General features: G+C 41.9%; 1 protein-coding gene across 1 annotated transcript; it reads left to right on the forward strand.

Moving 5' to 3' along the window:
- The first annotated feature begins 780 nt into the window (after positions 1 to 780).
- RAB39A (RAB39A, member RAS oncogene family) lies at positions 781 to 17,024 on the forward strand. The gene is made up of 2 exons (XM_004689074.2): positions 781 to 1,163; positions 14,561 to 17,024. The coding sequence occupies exons 1-2, from the start codon at positions 937 to 939 to the stop codon at positions 14,985 to 14,987; spliced, it is 654 nt and encodes a 217-aa protein (XP_004689131.1). The 5' UTR covers positions 781 to 936; the 3' UTR covers positions 14,988 to 17,024.
- The last annotated feature ends 7,867 nt before the right edge of the window (positions 17,025 to 24,891 follow it).

Here is a 24,891-nt window from a genome sequence, read left to right on the forward strand (position 1 = left end):
TAAAAGATAAATCTTGAACCCATGATCCAATATGGAAAAAGTAATAAGTCACCAGAATTCAGGGTCGTGGCCAGCTCGAGTCCACTTGAGGATTTTTCTGACTTAGAGTGGATTTTTCTGACTTAGAAGAATGGGAGCTTTTATGAGCCTCTCAGCATTTCACTTTTTTCCCTCCTACCCTTCCCGGGCTGGAGGACCCTAGAGAGCATGGAGACGTTACTTGGCATGTTTCTCTCTCTTCTGCGGTATACTGAAAGCAGCAAAGAGATGAGTCATGCCCAAAGCCCTCGTTAAAAGCATCCAGAACTTGCTCGGCAGATGTATTTGGACCCTGCTCTCAACAACTTCACCTAAGAACGCCTTGGTGTAGCACTCAGGAAAGCTAGGGAGCAAGAAACCGCCAAGTGGAATATTCAGAAATCTGGGACTCCGGTGGTCGCGGAGCAGTTCAAACCTACCGACTCAGAGAGCATCAATCGCCTCCGCGACTTCAAAATCAAAGCCCGACCAGTCGTGGGTAAAATAAATGATTCTCACTTTCCATTGGCTGACTCTCCCGAGTTGAACCCTTGCTTCATTTTCATTGGTTGCTTTTGCTGTCACATCTTCTCGCCACGCCTACGTTCTCCTGGGCACCCAGTGAGTTTCGGGGAAGAGAGATTTGTGGTGGTCGGGGCGGGAGTTCACGGCCTATTCCCCCTCCCTGCGCCTCGGCCCGCACCCCGCCCCGTGGTCTGAGGCGCCGCCCCTAGCTCGACCGGGCCCCGCCTCTCCCGCCAGTGAAGGCGGGGACCAGGCGGTGCCGCAGCTGCAGGAATATGCTGGAAGCCGGGCGGACGCCCGGGAGGTGCTGAAGGGACAGTTCCCGCCGCCGAACTTGTCTGGTGGAGGGAGGGCAGGTGGGGCAGCCCCCGGAGTCGGCGGGACGCGTGAGCCATGGAGACCATCTGGATCTACCAATTCCGCCTCATCGTGATCGGGGACTCCACCGTGGGCAAGTCGTGCCTCCTGCACCGCTTCACCCAGGGCCGCTTTCCGGGGCTACGCTCCCCTGCTTGCGACCCCACCGTCGGTGTGGACTTCTTTTCCCGCCTGCTGGAAATCGAGCCCGGCAAGAGGATCAAGCTGCAGCTCTGGGACACGGCAGGACAGGAGCGGTTCAGGTAGGGCCATGGCACGAGGATCCCAGGGGCCGTGACGCCTGCCCGGGCGCCCCTTCCCCAGGCGCTGCCGCACCGCGCTGGTGAGGAGAGGCTCCGGTACTTCACTCTCGAAAGTGCAAACACCCCATTCTCGCATCCCCTTTGCCCCTCCTCTTCCAAGGGCGACTTCCTCCTCCGCAATATCTCACTTCTTTCTTTGGCGCCCACTTCCTGCGCCCCCTTTCTGGCATCCCTTTCCCGCCTGAATTGGGGTCACCCTCACCATATGACCCTTCCCCTCAACTCTCCATCCCTCAGGGTATTTGATCCCCAACTCTTCAACTCCCCAGTTGCCTTCTGTCCAAACTAAAGGCCCCTCCCCGCACACACGGAGACTCAGCCACCCTTCTCCAAGTTCCTCATTTCCTCCCCTTGTCAAGTCACTTCCCCTTATGCTGTAAGGTACAGTTGCGGGGTAGGATTTCCAGACGTGACAGATCAATTTTTAGCTTCACAAGCAACTGGTGCTTACTGCATGAGCTCATCGGGCATCGTTCTGACGGAAATGGATGCGGTGATGATTTGAACACCTCACAGCAAGCACCCTTTGAGGTCTTCGGAAATATTGGGCCGTGCGCCTTGCAGAGGTGTCTTGTACAAGACCAGATATAACTGGCACAACTAAAGGGGGTTTTGTTTGTTTGGGGTTGAGTTATCTTTAGACGTTTGTCACCATTGTTGCGTTGGTGGAAAAATATAAATACTAAAATTTGTCAGGAACTTTTCCCGTGTTTTATTAATAATAGGTACTAAAATTTAGAGGGCGATTACAGATTAGAAAATTCATTTTTAATAGGAAAGTAAATTTCCAAATAACCTGTCTCACTCAAAAATTCATTGAGATCCTGAAGCATTTTACAAAGGTGACTCTTGTTATGTAAATAGCAATTACATGCATTCTCTGATAGTTTAGACTGAACCAGATATAAAGCACACTTGAATTTTGTGGACTCAAGGCTACTCTTTTTTTTAGAAGAAGGATAGAAATCTGATTTACTGTAGTTTTGGGGGAGAGGGCTTCTAAGATTGCATTATAAATTGGCACTCATCTAAGCAAGCATTTTACAGTGTTCAGCAAGTACTTGGCTTCCAAAACCCAGTTTTCCAGAAAGGGACTTCCCACACATGGTTACCCCACACCCCAGCCAGCATCCATTCTTCATGATATCAGCTTACTACTGTGAGGATGTTCCAAGAATTAAAGTCTTGGCTTCCATTCCCAGCTGTGACACTGATTCATAGAGATAGTAAGTGAGCTGCTTGACTTGCTTAGTTTTCCTGTGTATAAAGTGGAAAGATGATAAGGCCTATCCTTCTGAGAGGTGTTAGTGATTATTGATTTGAATTGCAGAATACCTAGAACACCTTGAATACGTTCTTTTCCCTTTTCAGGTAGTCTTCAATGAAAAGATTTTTTGAGCTTCTGGCTCCTCATCTATAAAATGAAGGAGCCATTAGGATCTCTAAGATTCCTTACATTTTTGCTATTCTGAGGCTGAATGTAAATTCCTTCCCTTCTGCTCTGAGAGATGCACTTTAGATATGTCATGGTCAGGAGAAAGCATTTATAGAAATGCTTGCTCTACCCTGAAATGAATAGAATGAAAACAGTTTCTTTATGCATTAAGTTTCTAGCAACTCCTTGCATTGCAACGGCAAGAAACATAAAATCGTACTGTTTCTAATGCTCTCATTAAGGGTAACTCCTCATTATTGACAAAAATTAAGAATAATTAATTTGTTAGATTTTAAAGACCTTTCTGCTAAGTAGATCATTGTTTCTTCATGCATTTAAGAAAATGGTAAATAGTCATTCATTTTTATATACATTATTAACACAAGACAGTAACAAAAACATTTAGGGAATGTTTACTGACAACCAGTGGTACTTTATTTTGTTTGGCTCTTTACCAAAGATATATTCATAAATACATACATATTTCAGTAGCTACCTCCAATGCTATTGTCATTTAGCTGGGTGTTTCATCATAAAATTGCATCTAAAATAATTACCATTAAATCATTCTGTATCTTTCTTCAAGATAATCCAAACACTTATTTTGAGTAATAGAAAGCCTTGCACATTTTATTTCATAGAAAGGTACTACAGTTCGGGCCCTCCCTGGTGGCGCAGCGGGTTAAAGCACTGCACTAAGAAGCTAAAACCACTTCCGCATGAGTTCGATTCCCGCCTGCCCTGGAGGTGACCACATGGCGTGGCAGACCTCTCCTGACCCGCCCGCTGCTCCCCTCAGCAGTGTACTTCAAAGATCTGCCTGTTCTGCTCCCCACTCTGTCTCTGGTTAAGTCTTTCGCCACCCCTGAGTCTCTGGCCTGTACCCCAGTTCTGTATGCACAAATAAATAAATCTTTAAAAAAAAAAAAAAAAGAAAGGTACTACAGTTCATGAAGACACATCCCTGTCATTAGTTATGACCATGCCACTAGAAATTTGTGAAAGACATTGTAGGTTTTTTGGAAATTGGATCTAAGTTAACAAAAAGAACCCTACTCTAGGCACTAGCTGGAAAGCTTCAACAAATAGGTTACAAAACAAAATAGTGAACTGATACTTCTGACCATAATTAGCCTTCATTTCCTCCCTTCCTCCTGCCCCAGTTTTATTGATGTGTAGGCAAAGTTTTAGTTTTTCAATGTCCAGGTAGTCTGGTAGACAACAACTACTTGCAAATATAAAAGGAACAAAGTTAAAGTGAAGAAGGTATAGAAAAATAATGTATATATCTACATAGCATTCATTGTAATATACCCAACATTTTTATTACCAGAGCTGTTTTAGTGAGAATAAATGTAAATTGCTGAGATTAAAAAGGCTCAGAATTACAGTGCCTTCATAGAGACAGCAGTGTACTCCAGTGTAAGCATCTCAAAGTGAGCACTCCACACTAGTGGGTGGCCTCTGCCTTCTGTCAGATGTCTTCCCTTCTACTTTTCTGCCATCCGCAGGACATGGGCCCTATCTGTGTGGACAAAGCTGAGTTTGGACAGGAAGTCATTTGTGTATTCCAACTACATAGCTTTGTAGTAGAAGGAAGTTTTGTTTGTTTTTATTCACTAAAAAACTGGGTTGCAGGCATGATATGTGTCAGTATAAGGAAGAGGTAAGAAAAGCTCTAAATCAATGTTCCTTTGAAGCCAGTAAGGTCAACCAATATGGTACAACTTTCTCAAGCCTTTAGTTCCTTGGAGAGAATTAGACATATGACCATACTTAGACCAGGTAATCACATGCCCAGGAAAAAGGAAGATGGATTAGACATTGGAGGGACTAACAAGCACCACTTTTAACTTTCTATCATCGTAGTAGAAGCTGAGCCAGCAAGGAATTCAGAACATAGTGGAGCACAGTCTTGATAAGGATAGCTATTGGAAGGGCTGGAGGGATGGGGAGCATCAAACGTAGAGTAGAAATTTTTAACTATCCCCTATAGAAACATTTAAAGCAACATGTAGGGAAAATGAGAGAAAGATCAACCTACTTGCTGCTACTTGCTGTAAGGAATGTCAAGCCTCAAGGCTAATTTGGCCTTAGATTCGTGTTGTATGACCTTTGGTATGAGATCATTCCACCTGTTAGTTTGGAAACCAGAGGTTGGTGTCCTCTTAGTGCTTCCACAGAACACTTAACCCTGTGATGCCTTCTAGAAGATGAGTTCTGGGAACCCAGGCATTCCATACAGCACTGGCTTAGATAGCGCCATCAAAGGAATTCTGATAGGAATAAGAACTACTGCCACAAAGAAATCTGCTAACTCTGATTAAACTAGCATTTCCCAAATTCATTTGAGGATCACTTTTATATTGTGAAAACCTATGCTGATTACTGTTCTTTTTGGAGTATAATTTAGGAAAAGCTTCCTTGACAAGTTGCTTAGTCATATTTTTAGAACAGAAACACTAACCATTTCAAGTTTGGACCTGTGAAGATTAGTTAAACAGCAATTAACTTAGCAAAGGGTTCCTGCAGGCTGTGAGGATGGCCCTCCCACCCCAGGCTCCATGCCCAGCTCCCAAGCCTGTATGGTATTGGGCTGTTCCCAACACCTGTCCCCATTTCTTCATGTCTTTTCCTCTAGATCCTCTTCTGCTCTGTACTTTTGTCTCCCCGTACGCTTTATACCTCCTTCAATGTCTGTATTTTCCCTTTATCCTATTCATCTGTTCTGTCCTTACTCAAACTTTCTCCCATCTCTCTTTTCCTTTCCTTCCTTTTTATTTTAAGATGTCTCCATGCTCTCTCATTTCCTTTTAGCTTCTCTCTATTTATTCCCCTGGCTCCCTTAAGTCTGTTTTCTCCTCTGCCCTGGAATTATTCATATGAAGTTAATGTTTAAAAGGGGCTTAATTTATGTCTTCTGTTCTTAATTTAAAAAAACAAGTGATAAGAACATTTTATATTTCACCTTAAAAGATATTTTTTAATGCTTAAACTAATGGTCTCGCTTTTAAGGACCCTTGTTTGATCCCCTCTCCTTATTTGTGGTTCATGGTCTTAATAGACAAAAAAAAAAAATTTCTAAGCCTGGATGGGCAATTTCATAATTGCATAGGTAATAAAAGAGACTCCCACAATTAGGATATACTCAGAAAGAATTCTGTGTCCAACCAAATTGATGTTCCACTGTGAAAGCCAGATAAGTCATCAAATACTCAAGATTTCAAAATATCACTTCATACAATTTTTGGAGGAAGCTACTTGAAGATGTAAACACATGCACGCACAAGAACTTAGAAGACATGAGATCTGGGGAACAGGAGCTCTGTCTTTAAAGAAAGGCAAAGGAAATGCCTAAGAAGTTGAGGAAGGGAGCCCCTAAGATAAAATCTCTGCAACAGACACCAGAGACAACAGGCCAGATTGGAGCTGGGCTAATGATTGTAGGTAAGGTGTCCTCAGGAAGATGAAATCAATAGAACAACTTACAAGGAGAGACTTTCTGAAAGGAGGCACAGAATTTGGGGGTTGGGGGCCCTCCCTGATGGAGCAACGGATGCAGCAGGATGCAGCACTGCAAGCTAGTCGCAGCCGCTCTAGTGTGAGTTCGATCCCTGGCCCTGGAGGCGATTCACATGGTGCAGCAGACCTCTTCTGTCTTGCCCACTTCTCCCCTCAATAGTATACTTCCTAAATCTGCCTACTCTGCTCCCCATTCTGCCTGTGGTGAACCCCTCACAACCCCTGCACCTCTGGCCTTTACCCCAGTTCTGTATGCATAAATCTTAAAAAAAAAAAAAAGAATTTGGGGGTTGACTATTGAGCATGAGGTGGGAGATATAAAAAAAAAAAGAATGAAAAGTGACTCTTAATGCTTGGTCATAACAGGTGCTTCTTCTGGACATGGGAGGAATATATCACCTGTTCCTCTTATTCCTTGAATCATGTGATTGAGTCACATGCCAGTGGATTTGAGCATAAGTCACATGTAGTTTCAAATACAGCACCAATTCTTTTACTTTCCTCTATCAAGAGATGCATCCTTTGTTACTTCAGCATAACTTGGTACATCTTGACTGACACGCAAGATAAATGTTAACTGTAAGGAAAAGAAGCCACAGTTTAAGTAAGTAAACTATGTAAACTCAGCAGTGAAAAGTATTTATACAGTCAGAGTAACACTAATGCAAGAAATGATCTTTCTAAAGGTATTATGGAAAAGATATTGGCAAGGTGGGGAAATGAGAAAGATAAAGATGTATACAGAAAGTGTACATGTGGCTCTGATAAAAACACAAACTTAGAAAAAGAAAGAATAGAATCTATTCAAATGGCATAAAAATAAAAACTGAATAATTTCAGAATCACATCGTTAGATGACTGTTTATGCCATTTAGAAATTTGTAAGGATTGTTAAGCAATTATCTTGTTTTTGTCATATTCTTCTTTTGTATCTTAGGAATTCAACAGAATAATTGTTAAAAGAAATGACAAAAACATAATCTTTTGTAAAAAAAAAAGCCTTGGCACAGGACCATTTTGCCACATGGATATGTATATAGTAAAAGCTTTTTAAAAGTTAAAAAGAAAAGAAACTTGTAAGGGGTTTAGGAAGCTTGTGTAAGAGACAGGAGATGTGTTAGAACGAGAGATGTTCCCAGAGCTCTTATCACTTAGGAATTTACAAGGATTTAGGAGTTTTGCGCCAGGAATCAGGAGCAGAGACCAAAATATGTCTTTCTTATTGTTTCACACATGCCAAATAGAAAATAATCACCCTTTCTAAATCAGCTTGCAGACAATTAGCAAGATGGGAAACATTTCTCATTAATTTCCAAATGAATGATTTCAGTCTCAATCTTTATACATTACTTGTTCTGCCTTCCAGCATTCCTGCAGAGTACAAAGTGAATTACTACCAATTTAAATACTGTAGTTCTTTTAGAAAATGTGGATGACTTCATCTATTTGCTTATAGTGTGGCCGTTATTCAGCCCATTTCTCCCCTCTTGGCTTCATAAATTCTTCCTGTCCCTAAAGAAGGGTGAGAAGCTTTTTTTGTATTTCAGTTATTCTCCCCATTGCTCAGCATTGTGTGTTGCCTGAATGCAGACTGACAGAGTAGGAACTTTTTAGTGTATTTACTCCTTTTTAAATATCAGTTGGACTCATAGGGATACAGTCACCCATAAACTGACCAAGGTCCTTGGTCTTGTGGAGCTTGTCTTCTAAGTGGGGGGAATAAGGCTATTCCCCAGCTAGAATGCTGAGGAAACTGTACAGAATGTCAACATGGGTTCATTACTGCAGAGAAAAACTGAGTATAAAAGGTGAATAGAGCTTCCTGGATGTGGTGCGAAAGCGTCATGCTCACAAAGTGATGATCTGTCAAAAAAGGTACCCATAGATTCTTCTTGGTGGCCTGGGGGTGGGTTCTCAGTGCTGTCACCACTGTGGCCTGGGTTCCATCCCCGGCCAGGGAGCTACCCCACTTGGCACAGCATGAGACCTCTCCTGTCTTGCCTGCTGCTCCCCTCAGCAGTGTAGTTCATCAGTCTGCCTGTTCTGCTCCCCACTTGGTCTCTGGTGAATCCTCTCACCATCCCTTGTACCTCTGGCCTGTGTGCCAGTTCGTCTATGCAAAAATTAATGAATAAATAGATATATTTTTTAAAGATTTATTTATTTATTTGTACAGAAACTGGGGTACAGGCCAGAGATGCGGAGGGTGAGAGAATTCACCAGAGACAGAGCGGGGAGCAGAACAGGCAGATCGATGAAGTACACTGCTGAGGGGAGCAGCGGGCGGGTCAGGAGAGGTCTGCCACGCCATGTGGTCACCTCCGGGGCAGGCGGGAATCGAACTCATGAGGAAGTGGCTTTAGATTCTCAGTGCTGTGCTTTAACCCGCTGCGCCACCAGGGAGGGCCTAAATAGATATTTTTAAAAACTAGAAAGGTGCCCATAGGGAATTGATTTACATATTAGTGAGAATATGGCCCAAAAGATCTTCTCTGTAGTTCTGTAGCCTCTACAACCATGGACTTGATGTTTGACAGAAAGCTTGTAACTTTTTAACAATATCTTAAACATTTTTTTATTAAGGTAACACTGGTTTACCACTATGTGTATTTTGGGGGTGTAGGTTCACACATTCTTCACATGTATGTTAACCATACCACACCCACCACCAAAGGCCCACTAGTCCTCCCAAGCCCCTTCCCTCTTTGGCCACCACCCCCCACCCTCAGTTCTACAGTCAGATCTCTTAAGTTTTGTTTGTAACTTTACTTTGTTTTCTTTATACTCCACATGTGTGAAATCATCCAGTATGTATCTTTCTCTGCACTAATTTCTCTGAACATTTCCCCTCCAATCCCATCCATGTCCTCACAGATAGCAAGGTTTCATATTCAAAAAAGAATTTTAGTGTTTGTGTACAGAGAGAGATGTCTCAAGTTCCAGATCTTAGGCCAGAGCAGGGACAGTTGTGTTCCTGTCAGTGATGAAAGGAGGGGAGACTTGTGTTTCCATTTCTTGAAAGCAGTCCTGAGGGTTTGGCTTACAAGTGAAGCAGGTAAGTGATTCATGAGTGCCTCTCCGGAAGGGCAGCGGAATGCAGTGTCCTGGTGAAAAGAGGCTTTCCAAGGCTAATGTATTCAGAAGCTGCCTGCTGCCCGCAAACAGCCTTGTCCTTCTGTCCTTTCAATGCCTATTGTTCCATTGGCAAAAGCTGCAAGAAGGGCACTTCCGGGGCGGAGCATCTGGTCTCTTCTACCTAAATAAATCCCCAAGTGCTCTGTATGCTGGTGTTTTTTTGTTTTTTTTTTTTTTAAAGATTTATTTATTTATTCATATAGAACTGGGGTACAGGCCAGAGATACGGAGGGTGAGAGGATTCACCAGAGACAGAGCGGGGAGCAGAACAGGCAGATCGAAAAAGTACACTGCTGAGGGGAGCAGTGGGCGGGTCAGGAGAGGTTTGCCACACCATGTGGATCTCCTCGGGGCAGGCGGGGATCGAACTCATGCGGAAGTGGCTTAAGCTTCTTAGTGCTGTGCTTTAACCCGCTGCGCCACCAGGGAGGGCCAACGCTGCTGTTTTTTTTAGGAGGCCTGAGCACATGCCAAGTTCATAATAACAAGTACAAAGATCTTGCCTCTCAGAGAAAATTTTGTATACAAGTGCCTATCTAGAATAAATCTGTGAACATTCCAGAATCTCTGGACTTTGGGCTACATGTGACAATAGCATCTTGTTTTCAGTATTTCCCAGGAAGCTAGGTAACTGTTTAATTTGAGATTCCATTCGCATGCGCTGGAACCTTAGTAATCACGTCATCTTGTGTCAAAAAGATTCCAAAATTCCTGAGGCATGTCATTGGCACTTAATTGCAATGTCCATATATTAAGTAACTTGTTTTAAGTGTAAGGAAAACTACAGTGCTCTCATATTATTTCAGGGAAAAAAATTAAAAAGGAAAGTTAAAACTGTTCATATAGGGAAAGCCTTCATTTTTCTTTTCTATTCTGAAACAAATATACATATGGGGGCCTTCCTGGTGGCTTGGGATTAAGTCTCAGCACTGTCACCACTGTGGCCTGAGTTCCATCCCCAGCCAGGCAGCTGACCCACATGGCACAGCACACTTCTCCTGCCTCACTCTCTGCTCCCCTCAGCAATGGATTTCAGTAGACCTGCTTGTTCTGCTCCCCACTGTGTCTCTGGTGAAGCCTCTCATAGCCTGTGCCTCTGGCTTAACCCCAGTTCCTCTGTGTGTGTGTGTGTGTGTGTGTGTACATATACATACGAGGATAAACTTTACAGATGGTGGATAAAGAAAATATGTTAAATAAGTACAACTATATGGCCCTAAGAAAGAAGAAACGCCTGTTATAGGCCACAACATGGCTGAATTTTGAGAATATTATGCTAATGGGATAAGCCAGTCACAGGACAAATCTTCATGCTACTTAGGTACAGTGCTTAGAGAGGCTGAACTCAGAAGAAAAGTAGAATAGAAGAAAGTCATGGCTGCCAGAGGCTGGAAGGAGAAGGAGGTGAGGAGTTGCTGTTGATTATGTATGGAATTTCAGTTACATAAGATGGAATCCTAGCAATCTGCTTACAACTTTATACTTACACAATACTATACACCTAAGAGATTTGTTAAGAGTGTTGACCTCTTGTTTTTAGCACCATTAAAAAAAAAAAACAATGAATTTTGGCTTCATAAAGTTATGTTATGAAATATTTGTGATTAGTTTTGCCTAAATCATTCACAAAATATATGCAAACACTACCAAGGAGGTCTTTGGTTGCCAACAACAAAGCCAACTTGAAAACCCAAAGCAAAAATGAAAGTTGCTGGAAACATGTCTAAGACACTGGAAACAGTCAAATAGTCAGGAAGCTGCAGGGACCAAGTATGGTATGAAACAAAAGACCTCAGGAGTTCAGAGCAGCAAGAACCACAGGAGCCAGTGTGACCCCCACTTTGCAGTTGTCCCCTTTTTGCCTGCAGTCTCAGCTATTGTCAGTAGCTGCACCACGGAACTCTCTAGGGGAAAGCATTTCTCCTTTAGATGCTAAAATCTTTCCATCAGCAGAGGATAGAGTCATGGGGATTAAAAGCAACAAAAGTGGAATTGTGAGAGGCACAATTTTCACCCCACTTTTGTTCCCATCTCATAGTTTCTGTTAATGGGGAAAAACACTGTCAACTCTGTTCCTCAGTAGCTCAGAACATACATTATATATCCCAAAGGACCATGCCAAAATCATACCAGGTGTCATTTCCTGGGTGTGGGTATGTGAAGCTTAGTAACCCCATCACAGTTTGTCCAGTGTTGTCCTGCTCTTGTCTACCTTGAAAGGAGCCTTGTACGCTACCCCCACAATCTAGGGCCAGATGTCTGTGGGTGACCACGACATAATGAACCAGGGAATCCCATGGCAGAACTCATGTCTTCAACTCTTCCTTCATTAAGTGAATTGCACCAAAGTGTGTGATATCATGAATCTCCAGAAGACATTCCAGAAGTTTCTGGATGGTGAATGCTAAAATGGCCTAAGTCCACAGTAATGCCTATTATGGGGAAGAACATAGCAGAATGGTTCCCCTAGAGTAGAGTCCCCTAGCCACGAAGTCAGCAGTCCCCTAGCTGCTGAAAATTGGCAATAACAGTCCAGGTAAGAGAAAATCTGTTCAGCCCACTCAATCCCACCGCCTCTGCTATAACCTCTTTGCTTGAGGTCCAAACTGGGGTAAAAATGCTTGCGGGTAACTACTCTATTGCATTGATTATTGGGCCCACCAGCCTGAGAAGCACTGTAGCCAGACAAATCAGCCACACTTCCTTCTGTGGAAGAATCTAGCAAAGTAGAAGGAACGGTACCTTCAGCTCTCTTTTGTGGAAAGAGGAAGGTTGAATGGAAATTCCATTTATGCCCTATAATAGAAGCCTAAACCTGAGGAAAGTTTCTCCTGATATCAACAGTTCAAGTCCCCACTTGGAACCAGTGATAATGAATTCATAGTGACACCAGCCTGCCTGGTTGAATAATTTTTCCCAGGAACACATAGCTGCATGCTGACAGTTCAGAGGTAGGACTGGAATATGGCACAAGGAGAAGGGCTAAGGGTTCAGATATTTCCAAGAGGACAATTATAATGATGTCTCATAGAATTAAGATATGGAGGGAGGTAAAGCCAGGGGGGTTATAATGGATGGAAATTGACGGAGTTGGTCAAGAGACAAATCTTTTTTTTGTTTAGAGATTTATTTATTTATGCTTACAGAACTGGGGTACAGGCCAGAGGTGTGGTGGGTGAGAGGATTCACCAGAGACAGAGTGGGGAGCAGAACAGGCAGATCATTGAAGTACACTGCTGAGGGGAGCTGTCGGTGGGTCAGGAGAGGTCTGCCAGGCCATGTGGGTCAGCACCCTGGCTGGGGATCGAACTCATGCTGCAGTGACTTCAGAGAACTTCCTAATGCAGTGCTTTAACCCCTTGCGCCACCAGGGAAAACCCAGGAGACAAATCTTAATGGAACTAAGGAATTATCACAGTGAAAATGTGCTGTAAACAGTAAGATTTTTGTCAAATCATGGACTGCAAATTTGCAGTTTTGGAAGTAATAAATATTTCTTATGATGAAAAGGAAGTGGATGATGAGAAAGGCAGAGTGGAGGAGCCAGTTTGTTAGAGATGGTGATGTCAAGAACAGGTGACATCACACCACATAGCCAAATGGATGCTTCAATCAGTGCAAGCAAATGACAGAAAAGCAAAGCTGAGTGCTTCGGCCGCAGGACATGGGAGATGACCCAGCAGCTGGCAGATGACAACAGATGAGAACCAGATGGCATAAACTCAAAGAAGCTGGAGGGATGTTTACAGAAGGGCTTGGGAGAGAATAATTTTATGTAAGAGAACTGGGGAAGCAGAAAGTACCTCCTCCTGCTCTGGGTGACATGAGGCCACCGCTGGGGAAAGTGTGTCCCCAGAAACCAGCTCTTTTCAGTAGAGGCAAAAAATGGAGGACACATCTGAGAGGAGACTTTGACAATAAGATTGTAGAAACAGCCATTTTTTTTATAATCAAAATTAGCTCTTCTGCTTGGAAAGGGCAAAGAGGTTGCTAAAAGCTTTTGGTGCTGGGATTATGGTGATGGCACACGGGTGACTTGGTGATGGGAAACCCGTGGGGATTACAATTGAGATGCAAAAAAATGTACAAAATGATGTAAAAATAAACTGTTGTAAAAAAAAAATTCACATTAAAATACTTCTACATTTAAAAAAAAAAAAAGCTTTTGGTGCTGATCCATTCCTAAATCACCCTCACCATCACACTGGGTATTGGGGCACATATCCCCTTTACAGGTCTTCCCAGATGGTAGTCTCATAACTCAATTCACCCATAATATAGATGAGACCAGACTGACATCCTTCACTTAGTCTCCCATCTTCATCCTTCCCTCCATCTCAAACTCTGCCCTCACCAAACCTTTCTCTGTGTCTTTTTTTTTTTTTGAGATTTATTTATTTATGCATACAGAACTGTGGTACAGGTCAGAGGTGTGGAGGGTGAGAGGATTCACCAGAGACAGAGTGGGGAGCAGAACAGGCAGATCGAGGAAGTACACTGCTGAGGGGAGCAGCGGGAGAGACAAGAGAGGTCTGCTGTGCCATGTGGGTCACCTCTGGGGCCAGGGATCCAACCAGCACTGAAGCGGCTGCCGCTAGCTTGCAGTGTTGTGCTTTAACCCACTGCGCCACCAGGGAGGGCCATCTCTCTGTCTAGTTTTAACCACAGTGATGTAATAATTATGCTATTAAACACTTAAAAACAAATAATCCTAAAACAGTGCCAGAAGGCCGGTCAGGAGAGGTCTGCCACACCATGTGGTCACATCCGGGGCAGGCGGGAATCTAACTCATGCGGAAGTGGTTTCAGCTTCTTAGTGCAGTGTTTTAACCCGCTGTGCCGCCAGAGAGGGCGGAACCACTCTTTTTTTTAATGATGTGTTTATTTCTGCATACAGAACTGAAGTACAGGCTAGAGGTGGGGGGGATGAGAGGATTCACCAGAGAGTGAGAAGCAGAAAAGGCAGATGGATGGAGTGAAATACACTGCTGAGGAGAGTAGCAAGTGAGACAGGAAAAGTCTGCCATGCCATGTGGGTCACCTCCCTGGCCAGGGATCACACTCCTACACAGCTGATAGGCAGTGCTGTGCTTTACCCATTTTGCGCCACCAGTGAGGGCCCCTGACTCACAACTTCTAATGAAATCTCATCAAGGTTTCCAGATTTTATCTTGGTGCTATTGTTTGTTAGAGGGGTAAAAGACCAGCTTGTCCCTTTATGACTCTTTCTCTATTTCTCTTTCAGGTCAATAACTCGATCTTACTACCGCAATTCGGTTGGTGGATTTTTAGTATTTGATATTACTAACCGCCGGTCTTTTGAACACGTGAAAGATTGGCTAGAAGAAGCAAAACTGCACGTGCAGCCATTTCGGATAGTGTTTCTGCTGGTGGGACATAAATGTGATCTAGCTTCACAACGTCAAGTCACAAGGGAAGAAGCTGAAATACTGTCTGCAGACTGTGGTATGAGGTATATAGAAACCTCAGCAAAAGATGCCACAAATGTTGAGGAATCCTTCACCATCTTGACAAGAGAGATTTATGAACTGATTAAGAGGGGAGAGATTTGTATTCAGGATGGTTGGGAAGGGGTTAAAAGTGGGTTTGTTCCTAACACGGTGCATTCCTCTGAGGAAGCTGTGAAGCCCAGAAAAGAGTGCTTGTGCTGACTTCCCTCAGGCCAGAGGGCTAAGGGGAGCAGAGAAAGGGCTTTCATTCCTGGAGAAATGCCCATTCTCAGCAACCTTGCACTGAAAGCACCCAGAGAAGGCTAAGCACCCGAGAACACTCCTTTGTTCAGGTGTTTGATTCAGGGCGTTGTGCTGATTTGTTCCACTACCATTTGTGGTAGCTCATGAAATTCTCTGGCAAAACAGACAACTTTTCCTTGAAACTGGGGTAGCTGCAGAATTACCCGTTTTCATTTTTTAGCAACAGGCTGACCTTAATGTCCAAATATGTCAGTGTTACTCACTTTCCTTGACAGGTTTGGAATGGATTTTTTGTGCACTTCTGTTCAGCTTGAAAAGATTTTTATAAGAAAATACAGTCTCTTGAGTGAATTTATGAATATTGAATAGTGAGGTGGACTTAAAAGTGTATTGTTCACTTACAAAGTCAACAAATCTCAGAGATGTCAACTGGGACTGACATCGTGGTTCCTTGTTTAAAGACCATGTTTTTAGCCATTCCCTGAAGTATTTATTCCTCTCTTAATTTTGCCTAAACACAAGAAAAATCAATTTTATGCTCATTTTTGTTCTCTGATTTCTTGCTCTTGAGAATTTTGTTTTATAAAAGATATCTAAGGATCAAAGCAAAATATTTTATCACAAATATTTATAAAAATTAAAAAGAAGGTGCACTATCAGCAAAAAGTTTTGACTTTGTAGTGTACTATCTTACTGAAACAAGAAAAACAAATGTATTTATATACTGACATTTTCAGAGAGTTAATGCAATTTACCTTGAATTATTGTCTAAACTATCAATGTAGGGAAAAACAGAATTTTTTTTTTTTAGTAGTAGCTTTTTGTCCAAGTAAATTTTCAAACTTTCCCATTTTCAATAGTAGAAGAGATTTTTCTGGGCAAGGGAAATCGGTTGGATGTTTGATATACTTAGCATTCCAGTTACATTTTCCACCTCATCTGTAGAAGTAAAAGTAGTATAATGAGTTAAAGCTCTAAGATGATTTGTTTCCTAACTTTTAATTCATAGATTGAATTCCCCTCTTGTAAGGGACATTGATTATAATGTGAAGTATTTTACAATGTACTTTTCTATTCTGTTTTGGAAACCATTTTTTATCACATGACACCAAAAGCAGCTGCCTTTTTGGAATCAAAACATTTTTACTGTATAACTAAGTTGCTTCATATCTTTGCAAAATCGAAGTGGTATAGTAGAGACAATATTTAATGAGAAAATCAGAAAACCACACTCCTCTTTGCAATACCATGATTCACACACTGGAAAGTTATGACATAAACATATCCAGGCTTCCCTTCTCTCACCAGTACAATTGTATTTTATGGAATCATTTTGACAATCAAATGAATCACATAAAAAGCTTTGTACATAGGAAAAACATTATGCAAGTGTGAGTTTGATACCAGCTGTTCTTGGGCATACTATTATAATTGCAATAGATGAGAATTTCCTTTGTTCGTCGTTCATCTTCTTTCCTTTTTCCTTTCATTCTCATAGAGAGGGAGCAAAAGGAGATGCATGGACCTGAGGAAGTTCTCAGTTTGATGCATAACCTCTGTTCCCTCACCTGGAAACAGCTGCTCCAAAGTAGAAGAGAGAGGGAGGACATTCTCAGGAGACTGAGTTCAAGCAAAAGTCATGTTTATATGTGGCTTTTGTGTACCTTTTAAGTCTTAATGTTTAAATACTTGCGCATTTTGTAGGTTTCTGTAAGTATTTTTAATCGTGCTTCTGGAGAGGCAAATATAAATTATAATAGCACTATAACATTATTGAATATTTATATTGTCAAAATTTTAGTTGAGTGAGTTCAAACTATAATTGACCAGATAAGAAAATACCTGTCCTCCAAAATGTGAAGTTGCCTATTTTTACTGCTATAATTTAAATTTTATAGAATAATATTCCATCAGTCCAAAATGTTACAAACCTAAACACACTGAGTAGTTAATCACTGTTTAAAAGTGTAGTCACCTAAAAAAAAAAACAAAAAACAAAAAAAACAAAAACAGAAGTGTAGTCACCTGTGCCTACTGGTAAACTGAAACAGCTAAAATGTAAAATGTGATTTAACTTTCAGGGGACACCCTTTATAATACTAACATTGGGGTAGAATTAATATTCGGGGTAAAAGTTCTGATATGTTCCAAGATTTAGAACAGATAAGGAACTAGAAGAAACGTAGGAAGAGGGGATAGTTTCCCAAAAGTTGATATTAACCAAGGTCACAGAGGAAGAAGCTAACCTAGAAGTCTGGTTCTTATACTTTGGTTAGCATTCCTTCCATTACCACATGAAGGGCAGAGACTGTGTGTGTGTGTGTGTGTGTGTGGGTGTGTGTGTGTGTGTGTGTAGTGAAAGAGGAAGTGTGAAGTCATAAAATACAATATAAAATTGGGTGAAATCATTTTGATATTGTAGTTATGTGTGGCAAAACAATATTAAAATGAACAATACTACAGGTACCTGAATACCTGAACTCTTACACAAGAATGCCAAATGTCTGTAAAACCTTAACCAGATAGCTCTAGCCACACACTATATATATATAATAGCTGACCTATTTTCTTAATAGATCTATAGAGAATATGGATAATAATGCCAAAATAGTAAAAATATGTGCTCCAGGCAAAATAGTTTGTTTCTTAGAAATAAGATATGCTTAATTTTATATTGAAATGACATCACTTAAAGTATATTCAATTTGAACTTAAACCTCATTAAAAGTTTTAAATATAATGATGTACCTAATTGCTAATAATGTTTAATAAATGTGATAAAAAGAATGAAAAGCAGGGTCCTCCCTGGTGGTGCAGGGGTTAAAGTCTCAGAGCTATCAAGCTATGCCAGCCACTTCTGTGGGAGCTCTGAGTTGGCTCCCCAGCCAAGGAGCTGACCCATATTGCCAGAGATATCTCTCCTTTCTCACCTGCTGCTCCCTTCAGTATTTCAGTAGATCTGTCTGTTCTGTCCCCTACTCTGTCTCTGGTGAATCCTCTCACCACCACCCCCAACTTCTGGCCTACACCCCAGTTCTTGTAGGCTTTAAAAAAAAAAGTGAAAGATTATCCAGTTGTCCGACAAAAATTGCTTATCTTGATTTGTTTACCTTTGCAGGTGCATGTAGGACATGATGGCTGTAAAACCTTAACCAGATATCTCCAGCCACACACTATATATATAATAGCTGACCTATTTTCTTAATAGATCTGCATGCTTAGGTCAAGGTGGCTAATGGTCAGAGTGCTCTGAAATGTGGTCTTGAACAGTAGCAAATAGATTGCTTGAGCCTGGAAATACGAGTTTCCAAAGTCTCAAAGTATTCTGTGATTCTTACTTGTTTTAACTGTTAACTAGTCTTTTTCTGCAACCTCCATCATCCCAAAGCTGAATCTATCTGTTTAAAAAGGTCATGAGAATAGTGCCTTTGTCAGATTTTACATTGTCCTCAGTTGAGTTAATCCAAGCTTCCAGGGTTTTGAAAGAGTGTTCTAGATTTCAGTAATTTCCTTAGGTCTGACATGGTGAGCAGGATTTCAAAGACTCCATTTCACAAGCTAACTTGATCCTCAATAATGGCCTGGAAAGATTGTCAGAATGCAAAGGAAGCATGTAATCTGTAAGGAAAAAAAAAATAGAAAGGCTCTAAAGCCTTAAAGATAGATACTTGGTGGTTTGAAATATTTGAATATATTCTCACCACAAACTAACTCTTGGAAATTCCAAAGTTGATAAAATGGCCTTTTTAGCCCTAGCTGTTTCAGAGTCTTCCTAATTCCCAACATTTTCACTAAACTTTCCTGAGCGACAGCTCTTCATCTGATCTTAAAAACTGAAAACAAACAAACAAAAACTCTTCTGAACATAAATATACCATTGCTTGGTATTCCTATAGCCTTCCTAACTGATGCCAGTAGACATTTGAGTGAAGAGCTGTGACAGTCTGTATGAATCATTACACAGTCTACTTCATTTTCTACACTTACTCATGCTATAAAGACATGAATAGGGAAAAAAAGATATTTTAAAAATTAATGTTACTTGTTATCTGTTTAGGTATATTTGTTGTCATATATTTTTAAGAGTGCCGAAAATATTGCCTTCTCTATATTAGTTAGTGACTACTCATTATGTTGAATTAATGCTATTTCCGGTGGGTTTCATATACTTGGTTTTAATTTACACATTCCATGTAGAAACAAACTTTGCTGCTATGATCTCTTAGCTTTTCTTGTTTTCCAGAATGACTACCAGTGGAAGAAATATATGGTATAATTTCTTTGACATTTGTTATTAGTGTTAATTGATTTTGAATAATTAAAAAAAAGAACTATGATTTTCAGAAGATTGGTTAGTCTCCATCTTTAATGGTGCTTTTGAAACAGAAGCCACTAACTGCAATTCTATCTTGCAATTCTAACAAAATGCAAGTAAGAATGGGTGATATGAAATCCCACATCACATGATAGCCTGGTGGACTGTGGGGCAGAACCCCATCATTAGAGAGTGTATTTATGCAAGAAAGTGTAAGAATATTAACACTAGGGCCTCCCTTGTGGCCTAGGGGTTAAGTCTCAGCACTATCACTGCAATGGCCTGAGTCTGATCCCTAGCCAGGGAGCTGACCCACATGGTGCAACAGACCTTTCCTGTCTCCCCCACTGCTCCCCTCAGCAGTATATTTCTTCAGTTCATCTGCCTGTTCTGCTCCCCACTCTGTCTCTCGTGAATCCTTTCACCCCTTGTACCTCTGTAATGCACAAAAGTTAAAAAAAAAAGAATATTTACTTTAAACAAAACAAAGTTTATAAATAACCGATCCTTAGTTCAGATCACATTTTTGCCACCAATGTTATCAAAAGAATTCCACTGATAGATGTTTGGAATGGTGATGCTGATGAGCACCTGGTTCTCCCTCAGTGGCAAAGACTTAAATGTGTGAATGGCTTCAAAGTTTGTAAATGTGGTTGAGTCTTGAACAGTGTGGGGGAGCAGGGGTACTGACACTTGCTCCCCTCACCCCACTACTCCCTTCAGATTTCAAAGAGCCTAGATGCTATTCCCCTTGAAGATGCTCCATGTCCCTGACTTCCCCATGCCTGAATTCATGTGGAATGAGGCATGAGGAACCCACGGAGATGGAGGTTCAACTATCTTTATGAGTAAAATCTGCCTATATGAGTGGACCTGCACACTTCAGACTTGTGTTTTTCAAGGGTCAAATGGACTCCCTTCAACCAAAACCCCACAGAGGATCTCTGCAATGAGCAGTCTGGACAGTCTAAAAGGACCCTCGCGGGCCCTCCCTGGTGGTGCAGCAGGTTAGAGCACAACACTAAGAAGCTAAAGCCACTTCAGCATGAGTTCGAACACGCCCTAGTGGTGATCCACATGGCGTGGCAGACCTCTCCTGACCCTCCCGCTGCTCCCTCAGCAGTGTTCTTCGTCAGTTGGCCTGTCCTGATCCCTACTCTGTCTCTGGTGAATCCTCTCACTGTCCCTGCACCTCTGGCCTGTACCCCAGTTCTGTATGCACGAATAAATAAATCTAAAAAAAAAAAAGGACCCTTGCTCCACCCTCTGGCCTGCACCATGTCCCTGGACTCACAGTCTCCTCTCACCCTGACGCACTTCTTTAGGACTGTGTGCATCTAAGGGCATCTAAGGCTATCACCTGGGTTGTTCTGAGGTTTGGGCCCCTGGAAACACGAACACTTCAAAAGGCTCAGTCATTTCATGTGTGTGATGGGGATGATATTGAGAACCAGGACACTTCCCAAAGGAGATTCTGAATAGAGCCTTACATTTGCTCCAGGGTATTTTACCTGTGACTTTGGTCTAGGCTTTGAGTGACAGATCAACCAAAACTTGTATCAGAGTGCTACTCCCATAATGAACAGATGCCTCGGAAAGCATTCACTAGATGATGAAAAGCAAATGCAAGCAATTCTTTCCTGAAAACTTCAGAAGGAATTTAGTGCTGCCAACACCTTGACTGTGGACGTCTGACCTCTGGAATTGTGAGGGAAATACATTTATAGTGTTTAGTCGTCATGTTTATGGTAAATTGTTTCAGGATCAGCAGGAGTCTAAAACAGGCCCATGGAGTTTCACTGTACTATCTTCACTACTTGGTGAACATTTTTATAACAAAGCCCTTGTAAGAACAAAAGAAAGCCAGCATTAAAAAACCCTGGTGGTGCAGCTGGTTAAAGCACAGCACTGTAAGCTAGCCGCAGCCACTTCAGTGCGAGTTCCATCCCCAGCCTGGAGGTGACCACATGGCATGGCAGCCCTCTCCTGTCTAACCAGCTGCTCCCCTCAGCAGTGTACTTCATAGATCTGCCAGTTCTACTCTCCACTCTGTCTCTGGTGAATCCTCTTGCTGCCCCGTACCTCAGTTATGTATGCATAAATAATTTTTTTTAAAAAAAGCAGTGGTCTTAAAAAAATGTAATATGGGTTGCTAAACAGGTGGCAAACTTTTTTTTTTTAATTGTTCTTTGCTGTGCTCCATGTTTCCCCCAAATACAAAGTAAAATTGGTTTGTCAAGTTTCAGTAAAAAGGGATCATGCAACTATTTTATCAGAATTGTTTTGAAAACACAAATTAATTTGGGGAAGTCATCTTGAAGGGAGGTGTAACAGGATGGTTCCTGCTTGTTGGAGTGGATCACTGTATAGATCCTGTGGGGTAGATCGTAGTCTCTTCTAAGGGGCAAGAGTTAAAGAGATGCTCAGCCACCCCACCTGAGTGTGCAAATTTTAGTTAGAAAAATTCAACACTTGATCCCCTTTTGAAATTATTCTCCAATATACTCATATCATAATATAAATATTCTAAGCCCTGTTTTCCTCCCTTATATATTTTTTCAACTGCTTTTTAATCAGCATTTCTAATTATATCCTCTGAAATCACTAATGCATTTAGGTAGATAGCTGAAGAACATATGTAGAGTGATTCTGAGTATTTTGAAGCATACCTGGAAGACGAACAAAATAAAATGCAACAAAAAGTGAAGGGGAAGAAAGTAGCTATTAATATTGGTTGCAATTTCACTGCTTCATTGTATGAAGTCATTGTTAGACTGATAAGGCCTGGATATGTTTTAATTTTATAAATAGTAAGGAATTTACTTAGCAAAAATACAAGACCCGTGATTTTTATTGTAACTGCTGGTTTGTTTTGACACAGCAAAAATACTGCTAACTTACTTCAGACTTAAGAAACTGAGTTCATATAGAAAGTGAAGTCTAAATTCTAGTATCAAATATTATTTTCATAGTCCATTCTTATCTTGTAAAACCTCAATTCTAAGAGAACTTTTTTTTTTAAAGATTTTATTTATTTACTCATACAGAACTGGGGTACAGGCCAGAGATGCGGAGCATGAGAGGATTCACCAGGAACAGAGTCGGGAGCAGAACAGGCAGATCAACGAAGTACACTGCTGAGAGGAGCAGTGGGTGGGTCAGGAGAGGTCTGCCTTGCCATGTGGATCTCCTCCAGGGCAGGCGGGGATCGAACTCATGCAGAATTGGCTTAAGCTTCTTAGTGCTGTGCTTTAACCCGCTGTGCCACCAGGGAGGGCCCCTAAGAGAACTTTTTAAAAAAAATACAGAACTGGGGTACAGGCCAGAGAAGCAGGGGTGCCGAGAGGAATCACCAGAGATAGAATGCGGTGCAGAACAGGCCGACTGATTAAGTACACTTCTGTGGGGTGCATCGGGCGGGTCAGGAGAGGTCTGCTGCACCATGTGGTCACCTCCCGGGGAAGGCGGGGATCGAACTCATGCGAAAAGTGGCTTTAGCTTCTTAGTGCTGTGCTTTAATCCACTGCACCACCAGGGAGGGCCCAATAACTTTTAAATAATAATAAAAAAGTATGATTTTAGAATTTAGAAATAAAATTCTAATTAAAAGTCTCCCGGTAATAATAGTATGAGATATAAGTGTTTTAATTGGGGCCCTCCCTGGTGGCGCAGTGGGTTAAAGCACAGCACTATGAAGCTATGGCAGCTACTGCAGCAAGTGTTTGATCCCCAGCTCTGGAGGTGACCCACATGGCGCTACAGACCTCTCCTGCCCCAACCACTGCTCCCCTCTGCAGTGCACTTTGTCAGTCTCCTTGTTCTGCTCCCCACTTTGTCTCTGGTTAATCCTCTCATCCCCCACATCTCTGGCCTGTACCCCATTTCTGTATGAAGAAAGACAGACAGACATGTTCTAATTGGCCAAAAGATGCTAATTTTTGTTTTTTCTACTTAGCAGTAATTAGGCAAGATAAATCTGTTTTCTTCTGTTATTGAATTATTTTTCTAATTACAGATAATGAAAGGGGTGTGTGAGTATGTTTCTTCAGGGTCTTTGAGTCCCCTTGAAGCCAAAAAGTCCCAGAGAGCAGCTCCTGTCATTGTAGTTCGGAGGTGCCACTAGAGGGAGATAAAGTTTTAAACACGCCCCTTCCAGGCCGCTGCAAGCCGGAAAGCGACCTAGAGCACACCAACTTGCAAAATGAAAAGGCTCTGAATGAAAACCTCTGATTTGTCTTATCTTTTCACCAGGGAGTTTCTAGCTCCTGGAGGATGTATTTAGTGCGTGAAGAAGAAACGTTGACTTGGGCATTAGAGCAAATACATGTCAGCAAAGACATGTCTAAAAGACTGAAACAAGGAACTTAACAACTGTGGTCTTATTTGAGAAGGAAGAATGGGTTCCCTGCGGACTGTGCATGTAGTTGCATTTTTCTTTAATTCCTCAACATTTAATTATGAAAGGTTCCAAGCATATAGACAGGCAGAAAGGTTTACAGGGAACATGAAAATATCCACCACCTCTGTCCTGTCAGTGACATTTTAGTATATTTCCTCAAGCTCTGTATGCAACCACCAATCCATCTTATTTTTAATAGAGTCGAATTGTAAACATCACTTGCCCCTAAGTTCTCTAACCTGACTATTAATGAAATTTCCATAGAGAACGTTACTGAATCCCCCAGGAAGGGGGGGGGGGCTTACTTTTTACTGTGTTCCTTTCAGCACCTTCTGAATTTTGTGCTGTGTGCTTGCTTGTGTTTTAATTAACGAAGTATTTAATCATTTAAAATACCTAAACATTTTTATAATGCTGGGCCACAGAATCTAAATTGCTTGAAGGAGAAAATAGGAGCAGGTGGTAGTAATCTGGAAGTGGTGGGCTCCACGGGAGGGAAAGCTCAATCAGGGAAGACTGGCAACGGCAATGCCACGAGGACCAGATTGCTGGAAGGGACTGTCTTGTTAAATTGTGGGATGTTCCAAGTCGAATTATCCCCAGTAGCCACGAGGCTCGGTGTGTGACACAGGAATGAGGGCGATTATGATAGGAGTCCCCTCCCTACCACATGCTCTTAAATGCGCAGGTTTTAAGTAATTAATTGCATTCTTTAGGGCCACCCATTCATTCATTCCATCATTATATATATTTCAGTTTTCGCATATTTGTTTTCAGGATACATAAAGTTGGTTATAATTTAATGTACCGTCTTACTCTCGCCCCCTTTTTATTGGGGGCTTACGGGTTAGGATCTTTGAGGATAAAATGCCTTCAGGAAACCAAGTTGCATATTCATCGCCTGAATTAGCTTTTACAGATTCTCTCTGTGCCAGGCACTCTTCAGCAGAACTATTACTAGCTAACACTTGTGCATTGACTCAATTCATCTAACAAACACTTCCTGGGTGCCTTCTACGTACCAGTTCTTAGAGAAGACAGCTGTAGTTGTAGCAAGTTCATTAGGGATAACTTATCTCCGTTAACACCTGTGTCCCGACGCAAAACGCCGGGTCCCGCCAGCAGAGGGCGTGCTCGCGGCCCGGCCG

This window comes from Condylura cristata, unplaced genomic scaffold, assembly GCF_000260355.1.
Source record: "Condylura cristata isolate star-nosed mole 26May11 unplaced genomic scaffold, ConCri1.0 scaffold00025, whole genome shotgun sequence".
NCBI classification, from domain to species: Eukaryota; Metazoa; Chordata; class Mammalia; order Eulipotyphla; family Talpidae; genus Condylura; species Condylura cristata.

What these genes read in the sequence shown, in the direction of transcription:
- RAB39A (XM_004689074.2), top strand. Translation starts at nt 937, where the DNA reads ATGGAGACCATCTGGATCTACCAATTCCGCCTCATCGTGATCGGGGAC. An exon ending in GCAGGACAGGAGCGGTTCAG is followed by an intron (nt 1,164 to 14,560) that starts GTAGGGCCATGG and finishes TTTCTCTTTCAG; the next exon opens with GTCAATAACTCGATCTTACT.